The sequence below is a fragment of the Pelodiscus sinensis genome, chromosome 1 (assembly GCF_049634645.1).
Source record: "Pelodiscus sinensis isolate JC-2024 chromosome 1, ASM4963464v1, whole genome shotgun sequence".
NCBI classification, from domain to species: domain Eukaryota; kingdom Metazoa; phylum Chordata; order Testudines; family Trionychidae; genus Pelodiscus; species Pelodiscus sinensis.
This window is the reverse complement of record NC_134711.1, coordinates 296028289-296046920: the sequence shown is the minus strand read 5'-3', so window position 1 is coordinate 296046920 and position 18632 is coordinate 296028289. Positions and strand designations below refer to the sequence as shown.

At 41.7% G+C, this 18632-nt stretch overlaps 1 protein-coding gene across 15 annotated transcripts in view; it reads left to right on the top strand.

Moving 5' to 3' along the window:
* The window catches only part of NBEA (neurobeachin), a 748692-nt gene that overhangs the window by 700548 nt on the left and 29512 nt on the right, over positions 1-18632 (top strand). For 4 of the 15 annotated variants that reach the window (XM_075919184.1, XM_075919176.1, XM_075919185.1 and 1 more), the window contains 2 exons: positions 14094-14183; positions 15686-15878. In XM_075919184.1, coding sequence (XP_075775299.1) covers positions 14094-14183; positions 15686-15878 — 283 coding nt within the window. Of the gene's footprint in view, positions 1-13708; positions 13772-14093; positions 14184-15315; positions 15349-15685; positions 15879-18632 lie in introns of all 15 variants that reach the window. The other 11 variants (XM_075919178.1, XM_075919179.1, XM_075919172.1 and 8 more) reach the window with 5 other exon arrangements.

Here is an 18632-nt window from a genome sequence, read left to right as displayed (position 1 = left end):
CTACCATCATGATCCATTGCATGTTTAGAATTGTTTTTTTCTTTTTTTTAGCTTGTCCTTAGCTTTCAGGCTAATGACTATTTGTGTGTAAACCTAAATTAGCGGTTTATTCATAAGATTGCACTAAAAAACTGAATTCGTTGTCAGGGGAAAATGTTCATTGTGGTCAGATTGGTTCCTTAAAAGATCATTGTTGTAGTCTGCCTGCAAAATCTGATACATCCTTGTTCCTTTACTGATTTAAATGGAGTAGAACGCATACAAAGATGATGCAGGTGCTGTTAATAGTTATGCTCAGCAATCGTTGTTCATATATCATTATCAGGAGCCTCAGATTGCATTATTGTTACCACAACAGATTGCATGGAATGTAAAGCTAGTCAAAGATGTTAAACAGCTAATGGTAGCAATACTGACCTGCCTCCTGTGTCTTTTTTCATATATCACCTGTCCTTTCTTGTGCTCTTTTTGGAAATATTAATTAATGCTTATTAACTCAGATTCATGGCCATTTTCAAAAGTGGGGCATGGGCAGGATAGGATAGGAAGGAGAGGAAAGAAGGTTTGAAGAGAAATAGGACATTGTAATGGCATGGAGGAAATTCAATTGGAAATATAGTGGAAGAGGAAAAGGAGAATGAAACAAAGCTGACAAAGATAAGATCAAAGAAGAGGCAAAGGAATAGAGACATTTGCTTTAATTGAAAAAAGAATGTTACTGCCTCTCCAATTTGTCCTGTAGAAATTCTTCATATATTATTTTTAATTTTTGAAAAATAATTTTAAAGCTCCCATTTAAGCTTTTAAATTTTTTTTAAAAAAAGTTAATACATCTGTAAATAAGTACCGGTAAACTTCACAGCCATTGACAAACATTTTTAATTAGAACAGAGGGAGAAAAGTTTCAAAGTCTAATTGAAGCCTTTTGCAGGCATTACTTTTGCTGGTATTGTGTGGTTATGGGTAGGATGCCCCTGACCAAAGGCTTCTAAGTTCCTAACAAACAAAACAAAAGGCAATAGGGTCTATTAAGTAGTACAAAAGTTGGTGCAGACACCCAAAACAAAACTCTTCCCTCTAACTCAGTCCTAACATACAAATAAACAGCTTTTAGCCAGCATACACTAAAACTTCTAGTGGCAGATCGCAGAACAAGGAGCAATGGTCTCAAGATGTGGTGGGAGAGGTCCAGGTTGGATATTAGGAAAAACTATTTCACTAGTAGGATAGGGAAACATTGGAATGGGTTACCTAGGGAAGTAGTGGAGTCTCCATCCCTAGAGGTGTTTAAGTCTCGGCTTGACAAAGCCCTGGCCGGGTTGATTTAGTTGGAATTGGTCCTGCCTAGAGCAGGGGGCTGGACTAGATGACCTTCTGAGGTCTCTTCCAGTTCTATGGTTCTATGATTCTATGACCTCACTAATCTGCAGCACGCGGAGGGATCCCTGAAACATTACAAATATAGGGGCATAGATACTTTTGATAACATAAAACTCCATGCAAATCAGTGGAGGAAAAGGCATGCCAGAGCCTTGGCTTCATTCCCATCATTCATTAAGGCCCTGAAACAGTAGCATACTTAGTTTTTTTCATCTTCCTTATGCTTGCTTATAAAACGATTGAGGGAACAGCAGAGCTAGGTTTTCACTGCTCCTGTGGCCTTCTTGGCCTCGGGGGTAAGGACATGCTCGAAGTCTCCCAGATTGCAGAATCAGAAAGGGTACACTCTTCCACTTCAAGGCTTTTCGAAAGTCTTTCAGCCATTCAGCAAATAGAGGCAGGTGAAAAGAGTGTCACTAGGAATAAGTTTGATGAACCTAAGAAGCTAAGGGGAAGAGAGGGAGAAAATGAAAGGAGAGAGAGATAGGCAAGGACAATGTAATAGAGGGCTTTGAAGTTAAGGATGGAGAACTTGAATTTGCTATAGAATTGAGAAAAAAAAGTCAGAATAAAACAAGGAAAGGCAGAAGTAATCATAGCATCCAGGAAGGATGGTGTTCTAGGAAGCATCTTTTAATGAACAAGTGAGTCAAGTAGTAACTTGCAGGAATTGTAGATCAGTGAGCGCACAGAGAATATTTGTAATTTATTTTTATATCTAAATGCAAATAGGTGCTTTGCTGTAGTTGTAGGAGCCTTCTGCTATTCGTTGCAGTTGCAAAAAAATAATAAGCCCCATTCCTAATCCACATTGGTGCACCTCAGTCCACACGTGTAGATTGCATTGAAGATTGAGGACCTTTAAGATGAGTTGATTCTTAGATTTAAAGGGAAAGGTAATCTCTTCTGATCACTTGCACCGTATGGAACATAGAGCTTCACCTAGTAATTCTTGCATTGAGACTCATGTTAATTTTGTTGTAACTTGCTGTAGGCAGCTGGTAAAAATAATATTGCAGGGGGTGGGGGGTGAGTCTAGCATGGCTTCTGTCCTGTGTTGCACTGTGGGCTCTCACGGGTGACAGATTTGAAGAAACCCACCACAGCATCACTTGAGACATCTATGGGCATGCAGGCAGCACCCTCCTTGTCTAATGCCCTATCCCACCCAATCCCATTTCTTGAGAAAGGTTGGGGGAGCAGAAGGCTGATGGGAACATGGTTGGTGAAGCAGAAACACTTCTGGAGCAGAGGACATGACAGGATAGTGAGGCATTGAGGAAGTAGGGGGATGATGGTGTGGGAGGAATGAGGAGAGCATGGGGCATGATTATTATTGGAGTATGAACATGCCACTTCTAAAGGAGAGCCCCTCCTGGAGTAGTCAGGAAGAAGAGAACCTGCATGAAACTATCACCTCCAAAATGAGTCCCTGTCTTATGAAATTGCCCTCCTTCTATGTAGAGCAATCAGGAAGAAGAGGGCTATCCTATTGGGGCAGCTAGTGACTTTCACCTCAGAGCTAAGCACACTCCTATTGGCCTCATCACATGGAGGAGGAGGAAGAGTTACATTCTGTCTTGTAGTCTTTCTTCTTACCTTGTTGGCAAATTAGCATGAAGGGAGGGAGAAGCATTTCTGGAGTTGGCTGTCCAAGTGTGTGTTGTATTGAGTGGACACTTTATGAAGTGGCAGTGTACAGTGCCATCCTGGATTACAGGTGCAGGCAGGTGTGGCACTCCAGAACACTTTAGCAGCTTTGTGCTTCTGAGATGGGCGGTTTGAGCCCTCTATAATCTTAACCACCCACTGCGTATGTGAATACCCAGTGCAGATAAAGATGGTAAAGGTCACCTTACAGAGCTTCAAGATCATAGAATCATAGGTTTGGAGGAGTTGGAGGAGGTCATTGAGTCCTACCGCCTATCCAAAGCAGGACCAATCCCTACTAAATCATCCCAACCAGGGCTCTATCAAGATGGGTTTTAAAACCTCTGGGGATGGAGATTGCACGACCTCCCTACATAGCCCAATCCTGTGCTTTACCATCCTCCTAATAAAATAGTTTCTCCTAATATCCAACCAAGACCTCTCCCACTGTAACTTAAGATCATTACTCCTTATTTTGTCATCTGTCACCACTGAGAACAGCCTCTCTACATCCTCTTTGGAAACCCCGTTCAGGTAATTAAAGCCTGCTATCAAATCCCCCCTCACTCTTATCTTCTGAAGACTAAATAAGCCCAAATCCCTCAGCTTTTCCTCATAAGTCATGTGCTCCAGCCCCCTAATAATTTTTGTTGTCATCTGTTGGACCTTCTCCAATACGTTCACCCCCTTTTGTAATGGGGGGCTGAGAATTGGACATACTACTCCAGATGTGGCCTCACCAGCGCCAATAAAGGGAAATAATCACTTATCTAGATTTGCTGGCAATGCTCCTCCTAATGCACTCTAACATGCTGTTAGCCTTCTTGGCTGTAAGTGAGATGCATATCCAGCTTCTCATCCACTGTAATCAACAGGTCTTTTTCTGCCTAACTACTGCTCAGCCATCAGTTCCCAGCCTATAACAATGTTTGGGATTTTTCTGTCCCAAATGCAGAACACTGCACTTGTTCTTTCTTATTGAACCTCATCAAATGTTTTTGGCCCAATCCTCCAATTTGTCTAGGTTACTCTGGACCCTAACCCTAAATTCCATTGTATCTACCACTCCCCCTAGCTTAGTATCATCTGCGGTCTTGCTGAGGGTGCAATCCATCCCCTCATCCAGGTCATTAATAAAGATGGTGAACAAAACCAGTCCCAGAACCGACCCCTGAGGCACTCCACTTGACACTGACCGCCAACCAGACATCGAGCCATTGATCACTATCCATTGAACCTGACAATTGAGCCAGCTTTCTATTCACTTTACAGTCCATTTATCTAATCCATACTTTTTAAATTTGCTGGCAAGAATCCTGTGGGAGACCATATCAAAAGTTTTGATAAAGCCAAGCTATATCGTGTCTTCCACCTTGCCCATATCCACAGAGCCGGTTCAGTGCCATAGAAGGCAATCAGGTTGATCAGGCATGACTTGCCCGTAGTGAATCCGTGTTGACTGTTCCTGATCATTTCCCTCTCTTCTAAGTTCTCCAAAATGGATTCCTTGAGGATCCCCTCCATGTTTTTTCTAGGGACTGAAGTGAAGCTGACCAGTCTGTAGTTGCCTGGATTGTCCTTCTTCCCTTTTTTAAAAATGGGTACTACATTTGCCTTTTTCCAGTCATGCAGGACCTTCCCCAGTCACCATGAGTTTTCAAAGATAATGGCCTGCATGTCTTCAGTTACATCAGCTAACTCCCTCAGCACACTCGGATGCAGTAGATCTCGCCCCATGAATTTGTATATATCCAACTTTTCTAAATATTTCCTAACCTGTTCTTTCTCCATCAAGGGCTGCCCACCTCTTTCCCATACTTTGTTGCCTAGTGCAGTATTCTGGGAGCTGACCTTGTCTGTGAAGACAGAGGCAAAAAGCATTGGTTGGTTGACCATTTGCCTTTAAGCAGAAGGAGAGATTTTAATCTTCACAAACTCAGGTCCCTCTTTGTACCCTATTTTCCACTCACAAAGGAATAGCAGGAGGATTCAGTGTTGGGCTGAGCCCTAAAGGTTAGGATGAAAAGGCTTAATTCCAAATGTATCAGTTATTTGTTTTGAGACCCTTTAACTTCACACTATATCCAAATAAATACCTGATTTGAAGGGGAGTGGAGGATCAGATAATGTACCTCCCTTCTGTGAAATTATTAATGTTGCTGCCTGTCACTTAAATCCATCTCTGTGCCCATGTTTCAGTCACTTGATCAAATTACCAAATGCACTGATGAGTCCAGACTAGCTGAGTCACTGCTTGTTTGTAAAATACAAGTCGTCTTCCTCCCAAATGTGCAATAATAAAACAGAAATCAATATTCTTAACCTAATTTATCAAACGTCCTGAAGATACTGATGCCATTTAACAGCTGTAGACGCAAATAAAAAAGCAATATCTCACACCATTAGTACAAAACAATAACATTTTCAGGCTCTGTATGCTATCCACCAATGGGCTGTCAATCAAGTTTGCTCTGAAGAACAGAGTGCTTAGGGGCTGTTAATCATGTTGGCTGTATAAGAGAACACATTAAGAAATACTGTGCCACTATTCACTGAATACAAAAATAAACATGTATGACAAGAAATAGAGATTGATTTTACTGCATTATTAGTAGTTTGCTCAAATGTTATAACTGAAGGTCCGATCATTCAAGAAGATGCCAACTTATTAACATATAGCATTAACCAACACATAATGCCTAAGGACAAGTAGCCTTTTTAAGTTACCTGCAGGACAGGTATCCCCTAATTCCTTTTCTTTCTCTATGCAATAGGTGGCGATACCAATTAAAATAGTAACGATAATATTTAATAATTGTCCCTCAGCTCACCAAATTGGGCTCTCCATCCATGCAAACCATGGTATTGGATTTTGGCATAACTGAAGGCATTTTGCAACAGGAGCAGATGGATTGTGTAGGACAAAATTGTGGTGGACTCACCAGTATCGTGGGAATTAACAAAGAAGTGCAGGAAAATTACATGAAATGTAATGAAACAATATATCCTAAAAAGCTTAACTGAACATGGTAGTAGCCTTTTCAGATATTAGAATAATTAATAAATTGGAAGAAAATGAAGTAGCTCTGTTCCCAATAAAGTCATTGTTTTATTGTTTATAAATAAAAAATTTAGCCATTTCTTTCCACTCCTTCGGGAGGCTGACAGAAGCAAATATTCCCATTGGCTTCCCTTATTCCTCGCAAATGGAAGCATATCAGCTACCGTTAGGGGCTGCACTCAGCATTTGATTTATAGGTCTATACTAGACCTGCTAAATCAAACACCAGAAGATCAACCTCCAGAAGATCTGGTAAAAATTGATGTGCCCTAAGAGAGAGACAAACATAGTTACAAGTTCATTCTTTGGAAAGGTAACAATAAGACCTGATCCTGAAAGGTGCAGAGTACATTCAGTTTTCCAGTTCCTTGGTGTATGTCCAGTTTGTCTGTAAATAAAAAAATATGAAAATAAAGCATCTATTGCTCATAAGCAAAATACATAATTTTTAAAGATTTCCATCAACTATTTGATTAGTTGATAAGGGCACCGCTGCCTTTGAACTGTAGCAAGAGACTTGCCGGGCTCTTGCTATCCTTCAAAAGCAGAAGCCTCACAGGGAGTGCGGGCCCAATGGGAGATTGTCCCCACGCTCCTTGTGATGCCTGAGCCTTTGAAATGTACAAAAGCAAATGTATCAAAATGTAAAGGGCTCTTGTACATTTCAAAAGGAAGCCGGGCAGAGAGCGCAGGGCCTCCCGCTTTTGAAATGTACAAGAGCCCCAGTAGGGCTCTTGTACATTTCAAAAGCAGAATCGCAGCAGAATGCAAGTGGTGACTGCTTCAGTCCCCGCTCGTGCTGTTTCTCACTGTGCCTTTACTTCTCCTACCCCCCACAGAGATGGTGCTGGTCTTTTAAGCTGGCTCCCACCAGCTCCTATCCCCTCCCCCCGCCCCCGCTGCCTCTCTCTGATAGAGGCAGCAAGTGGGGGAAGTGACTAGTCACATCACTAGTCAACTATCTGATAAGCTTATGCTTATCAGACAGTCGACTAGTCTCTTACATCCCTAATTATAACTAAGATGTGTCTACATTGATGTGTATCCATGGCTAACTAGAGCATATTTATTCATTAACTACTCCATGAGAAGCAGTATTTTTATTTTGAACATTTCAAAGTTATATTTTTCCTGGTTACATAAATGAGGATGTGTGAGTTGGATATTCTTTCAACTTGCAAAGTGGCAGCAATTTAGCAGATTGATTTTGTTTTTTCAGTTGGACCAGTGAAATGCAAGTGACAGCTTTGGGACAGGTATCCCCTAATTCTTTCCCTTAAGACTGTGTTTTATCTTTCTGTGATATAAAAGCTTGGCCATACACCACCAAATGCTCCCTGAAGTGTTTGAGTACAAATCTTGTTTTATGTGGTAAAACAGCAGGGAGTCTCAATTCAGTTCCTCAAATTGCTTTCCTGCAATGCCTTATTAAGTAAGCTAACACTAACATAATTGCCGTTCTGCTGTTTCAAAGAGTAAATTTTGTAAGCTAGTGCTTTTAGAGCTTATGCTCTTTCAAAACTGAAGACATTTTGAAGGTGGAATAAAAGTAAATGTAGTTCTATAAAAATAATAAATTAACTAGAATGATTGTGTGTTTCAGTGAGTGGTGGTAATGCTTTGCATGTTGCTGGTGAGGACTTGGTGGATAGGAGAAAGGAAAATGATGAACTGGAATAGAATTTTAAGGAACATTATACAAAGCAAGAGGTGTGATTAATTTGAAATACTGTAAGTGCACCCCCAGTTATACAAAAATTATTTATAATAGCTGTTTCCAATACCTTCCTGATGATTGAATTACTAGAGGTGTTCTAGGTGAAACTGCTTTGGATTTATGTATACTGTGATCTAATAAATTGAACCCAGGGTTAGGAATCAGGAGAAATGTGGTCTATTCCCAGATTTGCTGCAGACATGCTGTGTGCCCTTGGGCAAGTCATTTAATTTCTCTGTGCCTCAGTTTTCATCTCTCATATAAAATGGAGATGACACCAACTACCTTTCTAAAGTATTTTCAGCAGTATAGAAGAGCAAGAACTATAGACGTGAAAATTCTTCTTAATTATTGCGCCCCTTGTGCAGTAACATTGGTAATGTCATGTGCATTTTAAGAAAAACTATTTGTATGGTTTCCTTTTCTAAAAAAATTCCAATTGTTGACTTTTATAAAAATATACCTTTTCCCAAGAAAAAAGGATAAGACTTGTATTTTCAGGTGGGTTTAGGGTTGGTTTAGGTTTTGAACTGAATATCTTTAAGAATAGAAGTGGCAACAATACACAAGACTGCCTCTTACAGAGTAAGGTCTTTATTTTGATATTCAAATCACTGCCAGGATTACCATTAACTTCACTGTTTTCAAGATCAGGAGTCACATAAAGTAATGGAAGTGAGCATTTATTAGGACATTTTTAGTTGTAAAATGTGGTTACTCTTGACAGGAAAGTTTTAAGTGTCCGTCTCTTGTCATCTGAACAAGTCATCCTGCTTTTCTGTGGTATTTTGTTTCCATCTTTTGCAATCATGAATCTTCTTGAACTGTGAGGCAAATATGGCTTTATAGCTGAAGTCAGAATGTTCCAGAGACTGGACAACATGAGACCAAATGAATGAATGAAAAGTGGGCATCACTTTACAAAATGTAATAGAAGTTGGTAAAGAAATGTGTGTTTTATGATATTATTGATCACATTCCTTTACCAACTTTTATATCAAATATAACAACTCACATTTGTACTTGAAAATATGATTCTTAAAAAGCATTGTAGTACTAACTTTGATAATTGTCTGAACCACTGACAAGTGGGAGCTATTTCTTCAACTAGTTATTACCAGAGCTGCATGGAAGACTGTATTTCACACAGCTGCCTGTATTAAGTGTTGCTTTTGGACCTTGTTTGAAGTTATGAACACCAAATTCACACAAATTAAAGCAAAAAATAAAAAGTGATATAGTAATATAGTACAGAGTAAAGTGCATAATATAAAATACTATATGTTAACTTAAATCAAATTTCTGTGTATGTCTGTGTATGTTTTATATAATCATTATTCTTGTTATTTAAAATACTACTACAATGAAAACTTAGCAATTTGTATTAATGTTGGATCCTGCAAGAAGCAGAGCATCTCTTAGGGAATGAAGTCAATAGTGTGCTCTCTAAGGTTATGTCTACACTACAAAGTTAGTTCGAACTAACGGACGTTAGTTCGAACTAACTTTCATAGGCGCTACACTAGCGCTCCGTTAGTTCGAATTTAATTCGAACTAACGGAGCGCTTAGTTCAAACTAGGTAATCCTCATTCCACGAGGATTAAGCCTAGTTCGAACTTACTAGTTCGAATTAAGGGCTGTGTAGACCCTTAATACGAACTAGTGGGAGGCTAGCCCTTCCCAGGTTCCCCCTGGTGGCCTCTCTGGGCACAACCAGGAAAACTCTTCTCCTCTCCCCCAGCCCCAGGCCCTTAAAGGGGTAGACTCCGGCCAGATGGCACTGGAGACAGACAGCCCTGCCAGCAGTGTCTGCCCCTGACCGAGTGGCCCCACCATGAGCCAGGCAGCCAGTGGCAGCGAGCCGTCCCCTGCCCAGTCCCCCAGCACCCAGGGGCCAGCCAGGGGCCGTAGATGGCGCGCGGCCCCCTGGACTAGTGCGGAGGTCATGGACCTCATTGAGATTTGGGGGCAGGCTCCCAATCTCCAAGATCTCCACACTAGGAGGAGGAACGCGGCTGTCTACGGCCGCATAGCGACTGCCATGGCCTGCAAAGGACACAGGCACTCCCGGGAGCAGGTGCGCATTAAAGTTAAGCAGCTGCGGCAGGGGTACGCCAGGGCCACCAGGGGCGGCGCTGCTGCAGGGGATGACACCTGTCCCTACTTCCCTGCCCTCCACTAACTCTTGGGGGGCAGGGCGGTCCGCACCAGCCCAGGAGGAAGTGAGCCGGGACCAAAGGGCCCTGACCCGGGCACACCAGAGGGGCCACCGCAGGATGTCCCAGCGTCCAGGGAGACCGTACCGGGTAAGTAGTTCGAATTAAGTAGTTCGGGGGGAGAGGCAGGAGGGAGACCAGAGACCACACACGTGGGCCATGCCTTCCACGGATCACGCAGACACCTGTGCACATGCGAGCACGTGCCATGCCACCCTTGGGCAGGTGGCTCCAGCTGCGTGACACCCAGGGGCCATGGCCCAATAGGCACATGCTTGTGCAAAGAGACCTGACATGCTCCCGACCCCGGGGCGGGACCCAGCAGGATGCTTTCCCTTCACATGTCCCCTCTACACGGAGGCGGGGAGATGTCCCCCTCCCCCCTGGCCACACTATACATGGCACAGGGACATGGGTGTGGTCTTGGGGCAGCTCCCAGTCCCGGGGAGAGCCAGACATCCTGACCATGGCCTCTGTACAAGCACAGCGGCTCTGACAGTGCAGGACATGGTCACCCTCACGTTGCGGGGTGGGGGAGGGGGCTGGGCATCATCCTCTGCATCCCCAGGGAGAACTGACCACTTCTCTTCTCTCTCTACAGCTGCACCAGCTGCTCGTGCAGGGCGCACCACCCCGCCCGGGACATGCTCCCGCACCCGTGGCCTGCTCCGGACTACCACCACGGAGCAGGAGTATTGGGACCAGCACCTGGGGGCCCTGCGAGCCGTGCACCGCACACTGCAGGCCTGGATGTGGGAAGACCTGCAGCTCCGCCACGAGCTGCTGGCTGAGGTCCGAGGGCTAAGCACAAACCTGCAGCTCCTGCTGCAGAGCATGGTGCCCCGTGCTGGTCCTGCGCCTGCTGCCCCCCCCAACTGCTGTCCCTCTTCCCACTCCTGCCCCCCCTCCCACCTCTTACTCCTCAACCCCCACACCCTCTTCCTCAATGTCCACACCCCCCACCTCAACCTCCACACCCTCCACCCCATCCCCCCGGGGATGCCGAGGCCCCCTCCCTCGCCGTGCTGGGAGGCGGTTGGCCCGGCGAGACCCCCACCCCTGATCCTTGAGTTTCCCCACCCCCTCCTTTCCCTTGCTTCCCCCTTCCAGCTCCTTCCTCCCAGTTTTCCCCCTCCCCTCTCCCAGCCTCTCTCTTCCCCTCTCCCACCTCCTTTTCCCAGTTTCCCCCAGTTTTGTTCAGTAAAGAGAGTTTCTATTGTCCTTTATTTTGTACATCAGGAAGGGGGGCTAGGGAAGGGTAAGTGGAAGGAGGTGAGGGTGGAATGGGGTACGAGCCCCCAATGGGGAGGACTGGGCTGGCTCTGCAGGCTCCTCGGGGTGGAAGCTCTCCTGCAGCCCCCCGATTGCCCCCTCTTCCCAGATGGCAGCCTGTGGCAAGTGCAGCCGGGCTGATGTCCGAGTGCTGTGATGTGCTGAGTGTGGGCACTCCGGGCACTCCAAGCCATGACTGCTTTGCAAGCGGGGCACCCCTGAGAACTGTCTGTCCGGGGTGGGGGTCGGGTCCCTTTAAGCACAGCCCTCGGCTAGCCTGAGACAGCAGCTCCACGCTCTAAGTCCTCCTCTGATGCCCTGCTGGCACTGCTTCCGGCCATCCTTAAGCCCGGTTCAGGGTCCACTTAATGTGGACATGCTAGTTCGAATTAGCAAAACGCTAATTCGAACTAGTTTTTTAGTCTGGATCCGTTAGTTTGAATTAGCTTAGTTCGAATTAACTAATTCGAACTAAGTTAGTTCGAATTAACGTTGTAGTGTAGACGTACCCTAATTTCTAGGTGATACTCATCAACTTGCAGGATAAGCCCCCAAGAGCAAACTAGTGCATTCTGTGAATTAGTAAATCAGCAATTACTATAAAAACAGGAATAACACATCACAAAATGGACTTTATTCACTCAGGCCTGATCCAAAGCCCATTGAAGTCAATGGAAAGTTATCAATTTCAGTTAGACTTTGTCTTAGATTCTTATTTTGTCAGTAATTTATTTATGATAATTCATTGAATATTAGCAACTATATTGCAATATATTTTGTAAATATTACCAAGGTTTTAGGAGATGTCCCTGTGGCACCTATTACAGTTTCTTTCTTCAGATATTGGAAGAGACCAACATTTGTTTTGTGCGGATTATAATACATACATTTTATCAGAGTGCAGACTGAATAGGTTCTACTGCCTTTTAAAATGTTTGTTTGAATCCTTTCAATTTAATATTTATGGTTTTTATATTTTAGGAGGCTTTTTCATGCATTGTTTTCCTTGCATGCTAAGTTGAGAAACTTATTGATGCAAACAAGAGAATTTTTTTAGGATAGAGTCCTTTCTAATATACCGTATATACTCGAGTATAAGCCGAGTTTTTCAGCACATTTTTTGTGCTGAAAAATGCCCCCCTCGGCTTATACTCGAGTCAGCCTCCTGCTCGCGGGCGGACTCTGCCGCCGGCCGGGTCTAGCCGCGTGAGCCCGGAGCTCTGGCCCCGGTAACCGAGGCGCTCGGGGCGGGGGGCGCTGCCAGGAGCAGGCTGGGCTCCGTGTGTCGGGGGCCGTCGCTGCGCGGGGCGCTTGGAGCCTCTGCCGGCCGCTTGGGTTGCGGGTGTGCCCGCAGGTGCTGCTCGGAGCCAGCGGCCTCGCCCCGGGGCTGCCGGCAGGGAGGCTCGGGGAGCAGCCGAGAGGGGCTCTGGCCTGGGAAAGGTCCGGGCGGGGGCTGAGCTGGTTGGGCCGAGTGTCCGAGCGTCTGTTCCCGTGTGTGACTGGTGCTGGCGCTGGCGCTGGGCGCTTTCTTGCAGGCGGCCCTTCAGGGGCTCATTGGATTGGCGGGAGGACTTTGAGCGGGAGTTACGGTATTTTTGATACCATATTGTTTTTGTTGACCCCCTTTTCCACTTACAGAGCTAGGTTATTGTTTTTCTTTGAAATAAATATTCATGTAATTTTATTGGTATCTATCTTCATTTTTTACATTTACCAGTAGCTGCCTCATTTCCTACCCTAGGCTTATACTCGAGTCAATATTTTTTCCCAGTTCTTTGTGGTAAAATTAGGTGCCTCGGCTTATATTCGGGTCGGCTTATACTCGAGTATATACGGTATATCTATATAGTACTTAGTTTTTGTTTTTTTAAATCAGTTGCTTACCTTAAAGTGTAGTTCTTGATTTTCTGAAATCCACTGCTATGAAGCCTGTGTATCTGAAAGATGCATAAAGTTCTTAAATGGTATCATTAGTGGAGGTATCAATAAAAAAATTGCCAGCTGTTTTTAAAGTGTAGTGTAAAAACATTTCTCTTTCTAAGTGGTTGTGTAGGTGCTTGAAATGTTTCAGTCTGTGGGCCAGATTCCACTGTCGGTGGAGTTAATTTAAAATTGAAATTACTAATTATATATTTCATAGTTTTTACAATAGTCAGTATTAGGGTGTTATGAAAATGGATCCAAAATAAACACACCCAAAAAATAAATATTGTGTTATTTTGGTAAATGAATACTACCTAGAAAATTAGATCATTACCTAAAGATTTTATTTGTAATTCTTGTAGCTACAGTGTATTGTATAATAGTATATTTCCAGTATTTTTATTTTTAATGGCTGTGTTATTGAAATTATGATTTCTAAACATTATCCATGAATTTTATTTCTCAATTTGCTTCCCCCCTCCTTTAAGATCCCAGAGGCGTATTTTATTAGAGATCCTCATACTTTCCTTCTTACAAAGGACTTTATTAAGGTATATGTGGTATATTTCTTTCAAAGAAATCTCTCAAGACCTTAACTGCATGTCCTCACAGGTTAACATTTTCACATGTAACCCCAGCTACTGGAAATAAGAATGGTTATTTGGTTAACTGAAGCATGCTTGAAAGGAGAAGCAAAGCTTGTCTACAAAATACTAACACTTGGATGAGTCTGCAGCCTGAGAGAAGAGCACCCGGTGAATTTTCTGGACTTTTTTCATGGCTGACTTAGGATTTGCTTGCATTGTCAAATAGTGTGTTGACCTATCTCTTTGATGCATATTGATTATGACAATCACTCTCCTTTCCCTGCAGGCCATGGAGGCACAGATACAGAACTTTGGACAGACGCCATCTCAGTTGCTTATTGAGCCACATCCTCCTCGGAGCTCTGCCATGCACCTGGTGAGATATAACTGCTGGTTGGGAATTTATTTCCTTTCAACCTGAGGATCCTTTCTAGGTCATAAAATACCTATTTAAGTAACACTTTCTTTTCCTGCCCTGAGTGGCCTACAGTACCATAGCTTTTAGTCTGTGCAGAAATTGCATGCAGGCTCTTAAACAGCAAGTTGGAAGTTGGAATAGCTCTCACTTTCTACAGCCATTTATTTCTGTTGTCCAATCTTGGATTAAAAAAGGATATCTTATAAATATGTATTTGATGAGTATAACTGCATGAAATAAAAATGAGTATATGCTTCTCTCATATTAAACATTTTGTTTAGAAAAAAGGGGGAAACATTCCAGAGTGATTTATGAACATTGGCTGCTTGTCAGGAATGAAAAAATGTAATTCAAATCATGCTTGGAACCCTTTTGTCCATTCCTGTGAAAGAATACAATATGTCCTTGTAATTTCAATTTGAACTTCAGCATTAATTACCAATGCACTCTTTTATATGCTCATTACAAAGTACTATATTATGTAGCAAAAGTGAAAAGTAGTGGTATCTGTCCCAGTTAGTATCCTCTGAAGACAAGAAACTTTCTATGAACTTTAGTAAATAAATCATAATGTTCACTAGCTTTCATAATATCCATTACCCATGAGGAAAATCACATTGTGCAAATGACAATTTTCCTAAAGTTTTAATTTTGTTCTTTTAAAAATTAAACATCACCTGCAAATTCACATATCTAGATAGTCAATATCTTAAAAATGTATGTAATATATTTAGACAGCAGTTTAAATCTGTAGATTCAGAGCAAAAGATTACTTAAACTTCCTAGAATTCATCTTAGTTGATATAACAGTTAAGTTTATGAAGACATGCAATACATGCAAATTGGGATTCACATACTTTAATTGATAATAAAACTGTTACTAGCCATGAGTTAAAATTATATTTTACTTACAGAATAATCACCTTGATTTTATAATAATTCATATAGTTTTAATATGATTTGTAAGAAATAAAAAGTAAAGTCAATTAATATAGTATACTCTAAAGGATTTACTTTAGTCTAAAGTACATTAGAAAAACAGTCATCTGTGGGATTTCTGAGTTCCTCCTTCTAAAAATTCTTGTTTCAGCTACTGGACTTTATACAATTTCATGTTTATGAGGTAATAATGGGTTAATCTTCTATTTGATTCCTATCTACAGTGTATTAATATTAACTATTCTGATAATTTAATATTTTGATTTTTGTTGAATTAATGCTGATTTATCTTTTATACCCTGTAATAACCTAATGGACCTTAACCATACCTCTTCTCTATTTGTCCTCGTGTAATGATCCAGTAATAGTTTGCCCTCCTATATTGCTAGTGCAGATAGCATTGTTTTCCCTGTATGTGCATGTTTGCCTACTCACTTTAACCTTGTTTTCCCTCAGACCTCCTCACTAATTGTGTTATCCCTTCTGTTTTCTTCTGCTCTCTTCTCCTTTCTACTCAACAGTGTTTCCTTCCACAGAGTCCACTCATGTTTAAAGATCAGATGCAGCAGGATGTTATAATGGTGCTGAAATTTCCATCAAATTCTCCTGTCACACATGTGGCAGCCAACACGCTTCCCCACCTTACTATTCCTGCAGTGGTAACTGTGACTTGCAGCAGACTTTTTGCAGTCAATAGATGGCACAACACAGTAGGTATGTGTTCACAGATCTCTTATTTAAACATTATGTAAGCAGTGCATCTTTTAAGTTTCAAGTAGAGTAGCTGGGTTGATCGTGCTTGTCTACAGATTGGCAACACATTTTTACCCATTTATCAATGTATATATTGAGTACTCATAGTGTCCATTTTCCGTAATATCACTCCAAGAAGCAGTATTTTTTTTTATTTTATCCCTTTGGTATATATGGTCATGCCAATTTTCTTCCACAATTTGATCTTAGGAAGTGAGTCTGGCCCACGAAAGCTCATCACCTAATAAACCATCTTGTTAGTCTTTAAAGTGCTGCATAGTCCTGTCTTTTGTTACTCCAAGAAGCAAGCTCCCTAAATTCAGATCAGATTTGCAACCAATTGATATGTTGCTACATCAGTATCAGTCTTTAGTATAATATGTTTGGTATGGTACTACTATTCTTGACACCACGTGTATAATATGCCCCAGTTTTCAGCACTAGACTAGCTAGTATATGTGTATCACTGTTCACTATTAGAGAGAGTGTCTTTTGAGGTACCTGACTTACCATTATCTTTTGAATATTATGTCAGGTACCTCCATATTCAGAGATACCGAAACTTTATTCACAGTTAAAAAAAGAGAATTATCTTAATTTTGCTAATTCCTATTGCCTGAACATTTGAAGGTAAGAAATAATCACTGGTATCAACATGGAATGACAATGTATTTGAAATATGACTTGTGTTCATAATTAGCATTAGGATTAGAACCTGATCCTGCTAGAGGAGGCAGCCATGTAGCTAAAAGACTCTTTTGTTTATGGTTATTTGTGACACTGGCAGTTGAGGAACCCAATGTAAAAAACCATAAACAAGTTAGTCTCCTACAGTACTTTAATACTAATTTTACTAACATTGTTCTGTTAGTCCTCTGTAAGCTTTTCAAGTCTTCTGGGGACATTGGCTAATCATCCTTGCCCTTCAGCAGGCCATTTGAGGAACCTCCTTGAATGTGTTATGGTCTCCTCAATTTCTTAAAAGGGTCCTTTAGTGGGCAAACTGCACCCTCCCCTTAGTACAATAGTGGGAATACTGAAATGCACATGTTCCCACCTCTTTAATGAGATAAAGGTAAATAATAGCTGGTCAATAGATGGCACAACACAGTAGGTATGCCATCTAGGGAAATCTTAGGTGTTCCCTAGCAACCATGCTTTATGTAAGAAAAGCCTTATAGGCCTTGATTCTTCCTTGATGTCCATGTAACTATTTTGTTCACATATACCCATGTAAAACATGAAGCTGTTTGCTAATATGCAGGATTAGGTTCATAAATCATGTCAACTAAATCATGCATTGTTTGTGCAACCCAGGAACCACAATATTTTTGGATAAATAAGCAAAATTGTTAAGAAATTCAAAATAATTCCTACACTTTTCTTGGCTTTTACACTGTTTGTGCCATTTTCTGTTACTTCAGAACAGCATAATTTAGGGCAGGAATATCAGTCTTAATGTTGCACTTCTAATTTTTGTTGGTTTGGTTTACAATCTTAAAGGGTCTCTCTTGCCTACTTAGATTTAAATTATAAAAACTTTTAAAGATGTCTAGTCTGTTAAAACTGTGGCATTATTTAATTGCGGTGCTTGTTTTTAATTAATTATTCCAACAATAATAATCCAATAATCTAGCATTTTGGGTAGGTTCATAAACATGAAACTGTGCACAGGGATACTCCATTACTATCAAAAAAATACACAGAACTTGCACACTAGGTCTCTGACTTTCTAAGGTGAGCTGTTAAATTACTAATTTGTAAAATCAATTTTACAAGGTTAATTGATGACCCTCTTTATTTTTATGACATGCTACTCTAGACATGTATTTAATTAGTAAAAACTGACTATATTATTACTAAATCTAAATATTGTCAGTGAAAGATTCTTAATATAAAAGTTATGGTGAGAATACATTTCAAATGTCTGGTGACATCACACAAGATTGGGTTCTCCTTTTGACCTGTAGAAATGATCATTTGTTTTTCCTCTACCAACTATCCTACACCCAACATGTGCTACCTCCCTCACAAGTGCCTTGCTCTCCCAATTTTGCCTTTCCATTCTGCCCCTTTTGCAAGGACTACTTCCAGTGATAAATAGTGCCTAAAAGCCGTGCTCATTAATGTTTGCAGCCTGGTACAACAAACTTCTGTACAAGAAAGGCTGATGATTTGTTTGGCATTGACATATCACACTCCTGGATTTACATGTCACAACATTTTGGAGTACAGGATCTGCCGAAAAAGCTCCCCGCTGTTGGCAGAGCCGTGGCTACACTTTACTTTCACTTTCGAAATGGCGCATGATTGGCACAGCGCCCGAGCGTCAGTATGCAAATGAAGCCCTGGATATTTAAATCCCACGCTCATTTGCATTTCCAAAGTGCTTGATTGGCATCCCTCTGTCGGCAGAGGGATGCAGTCTAGACGTAGTCTACTTGTATATTAAGAGACTGCACAGCAATGTTATGACTGGTACATTATTGCTGAACCTAACTCAAGATGTAAAATCCTCAATGCAGATACACTTCACAAGGATAATGTATCTACAGATACCCACACTAAAACTCTCAGGAGCTTGGAACATAATATTCTAACTTTCTGAGTCATACATAGAATAATAAAAACATAGGAATGGAAGGGGCATTAAGAGGTAACTCAAATCCGCATCCTAAAAACAGAATTAAATACACCTTGGTCATACATGTGTGT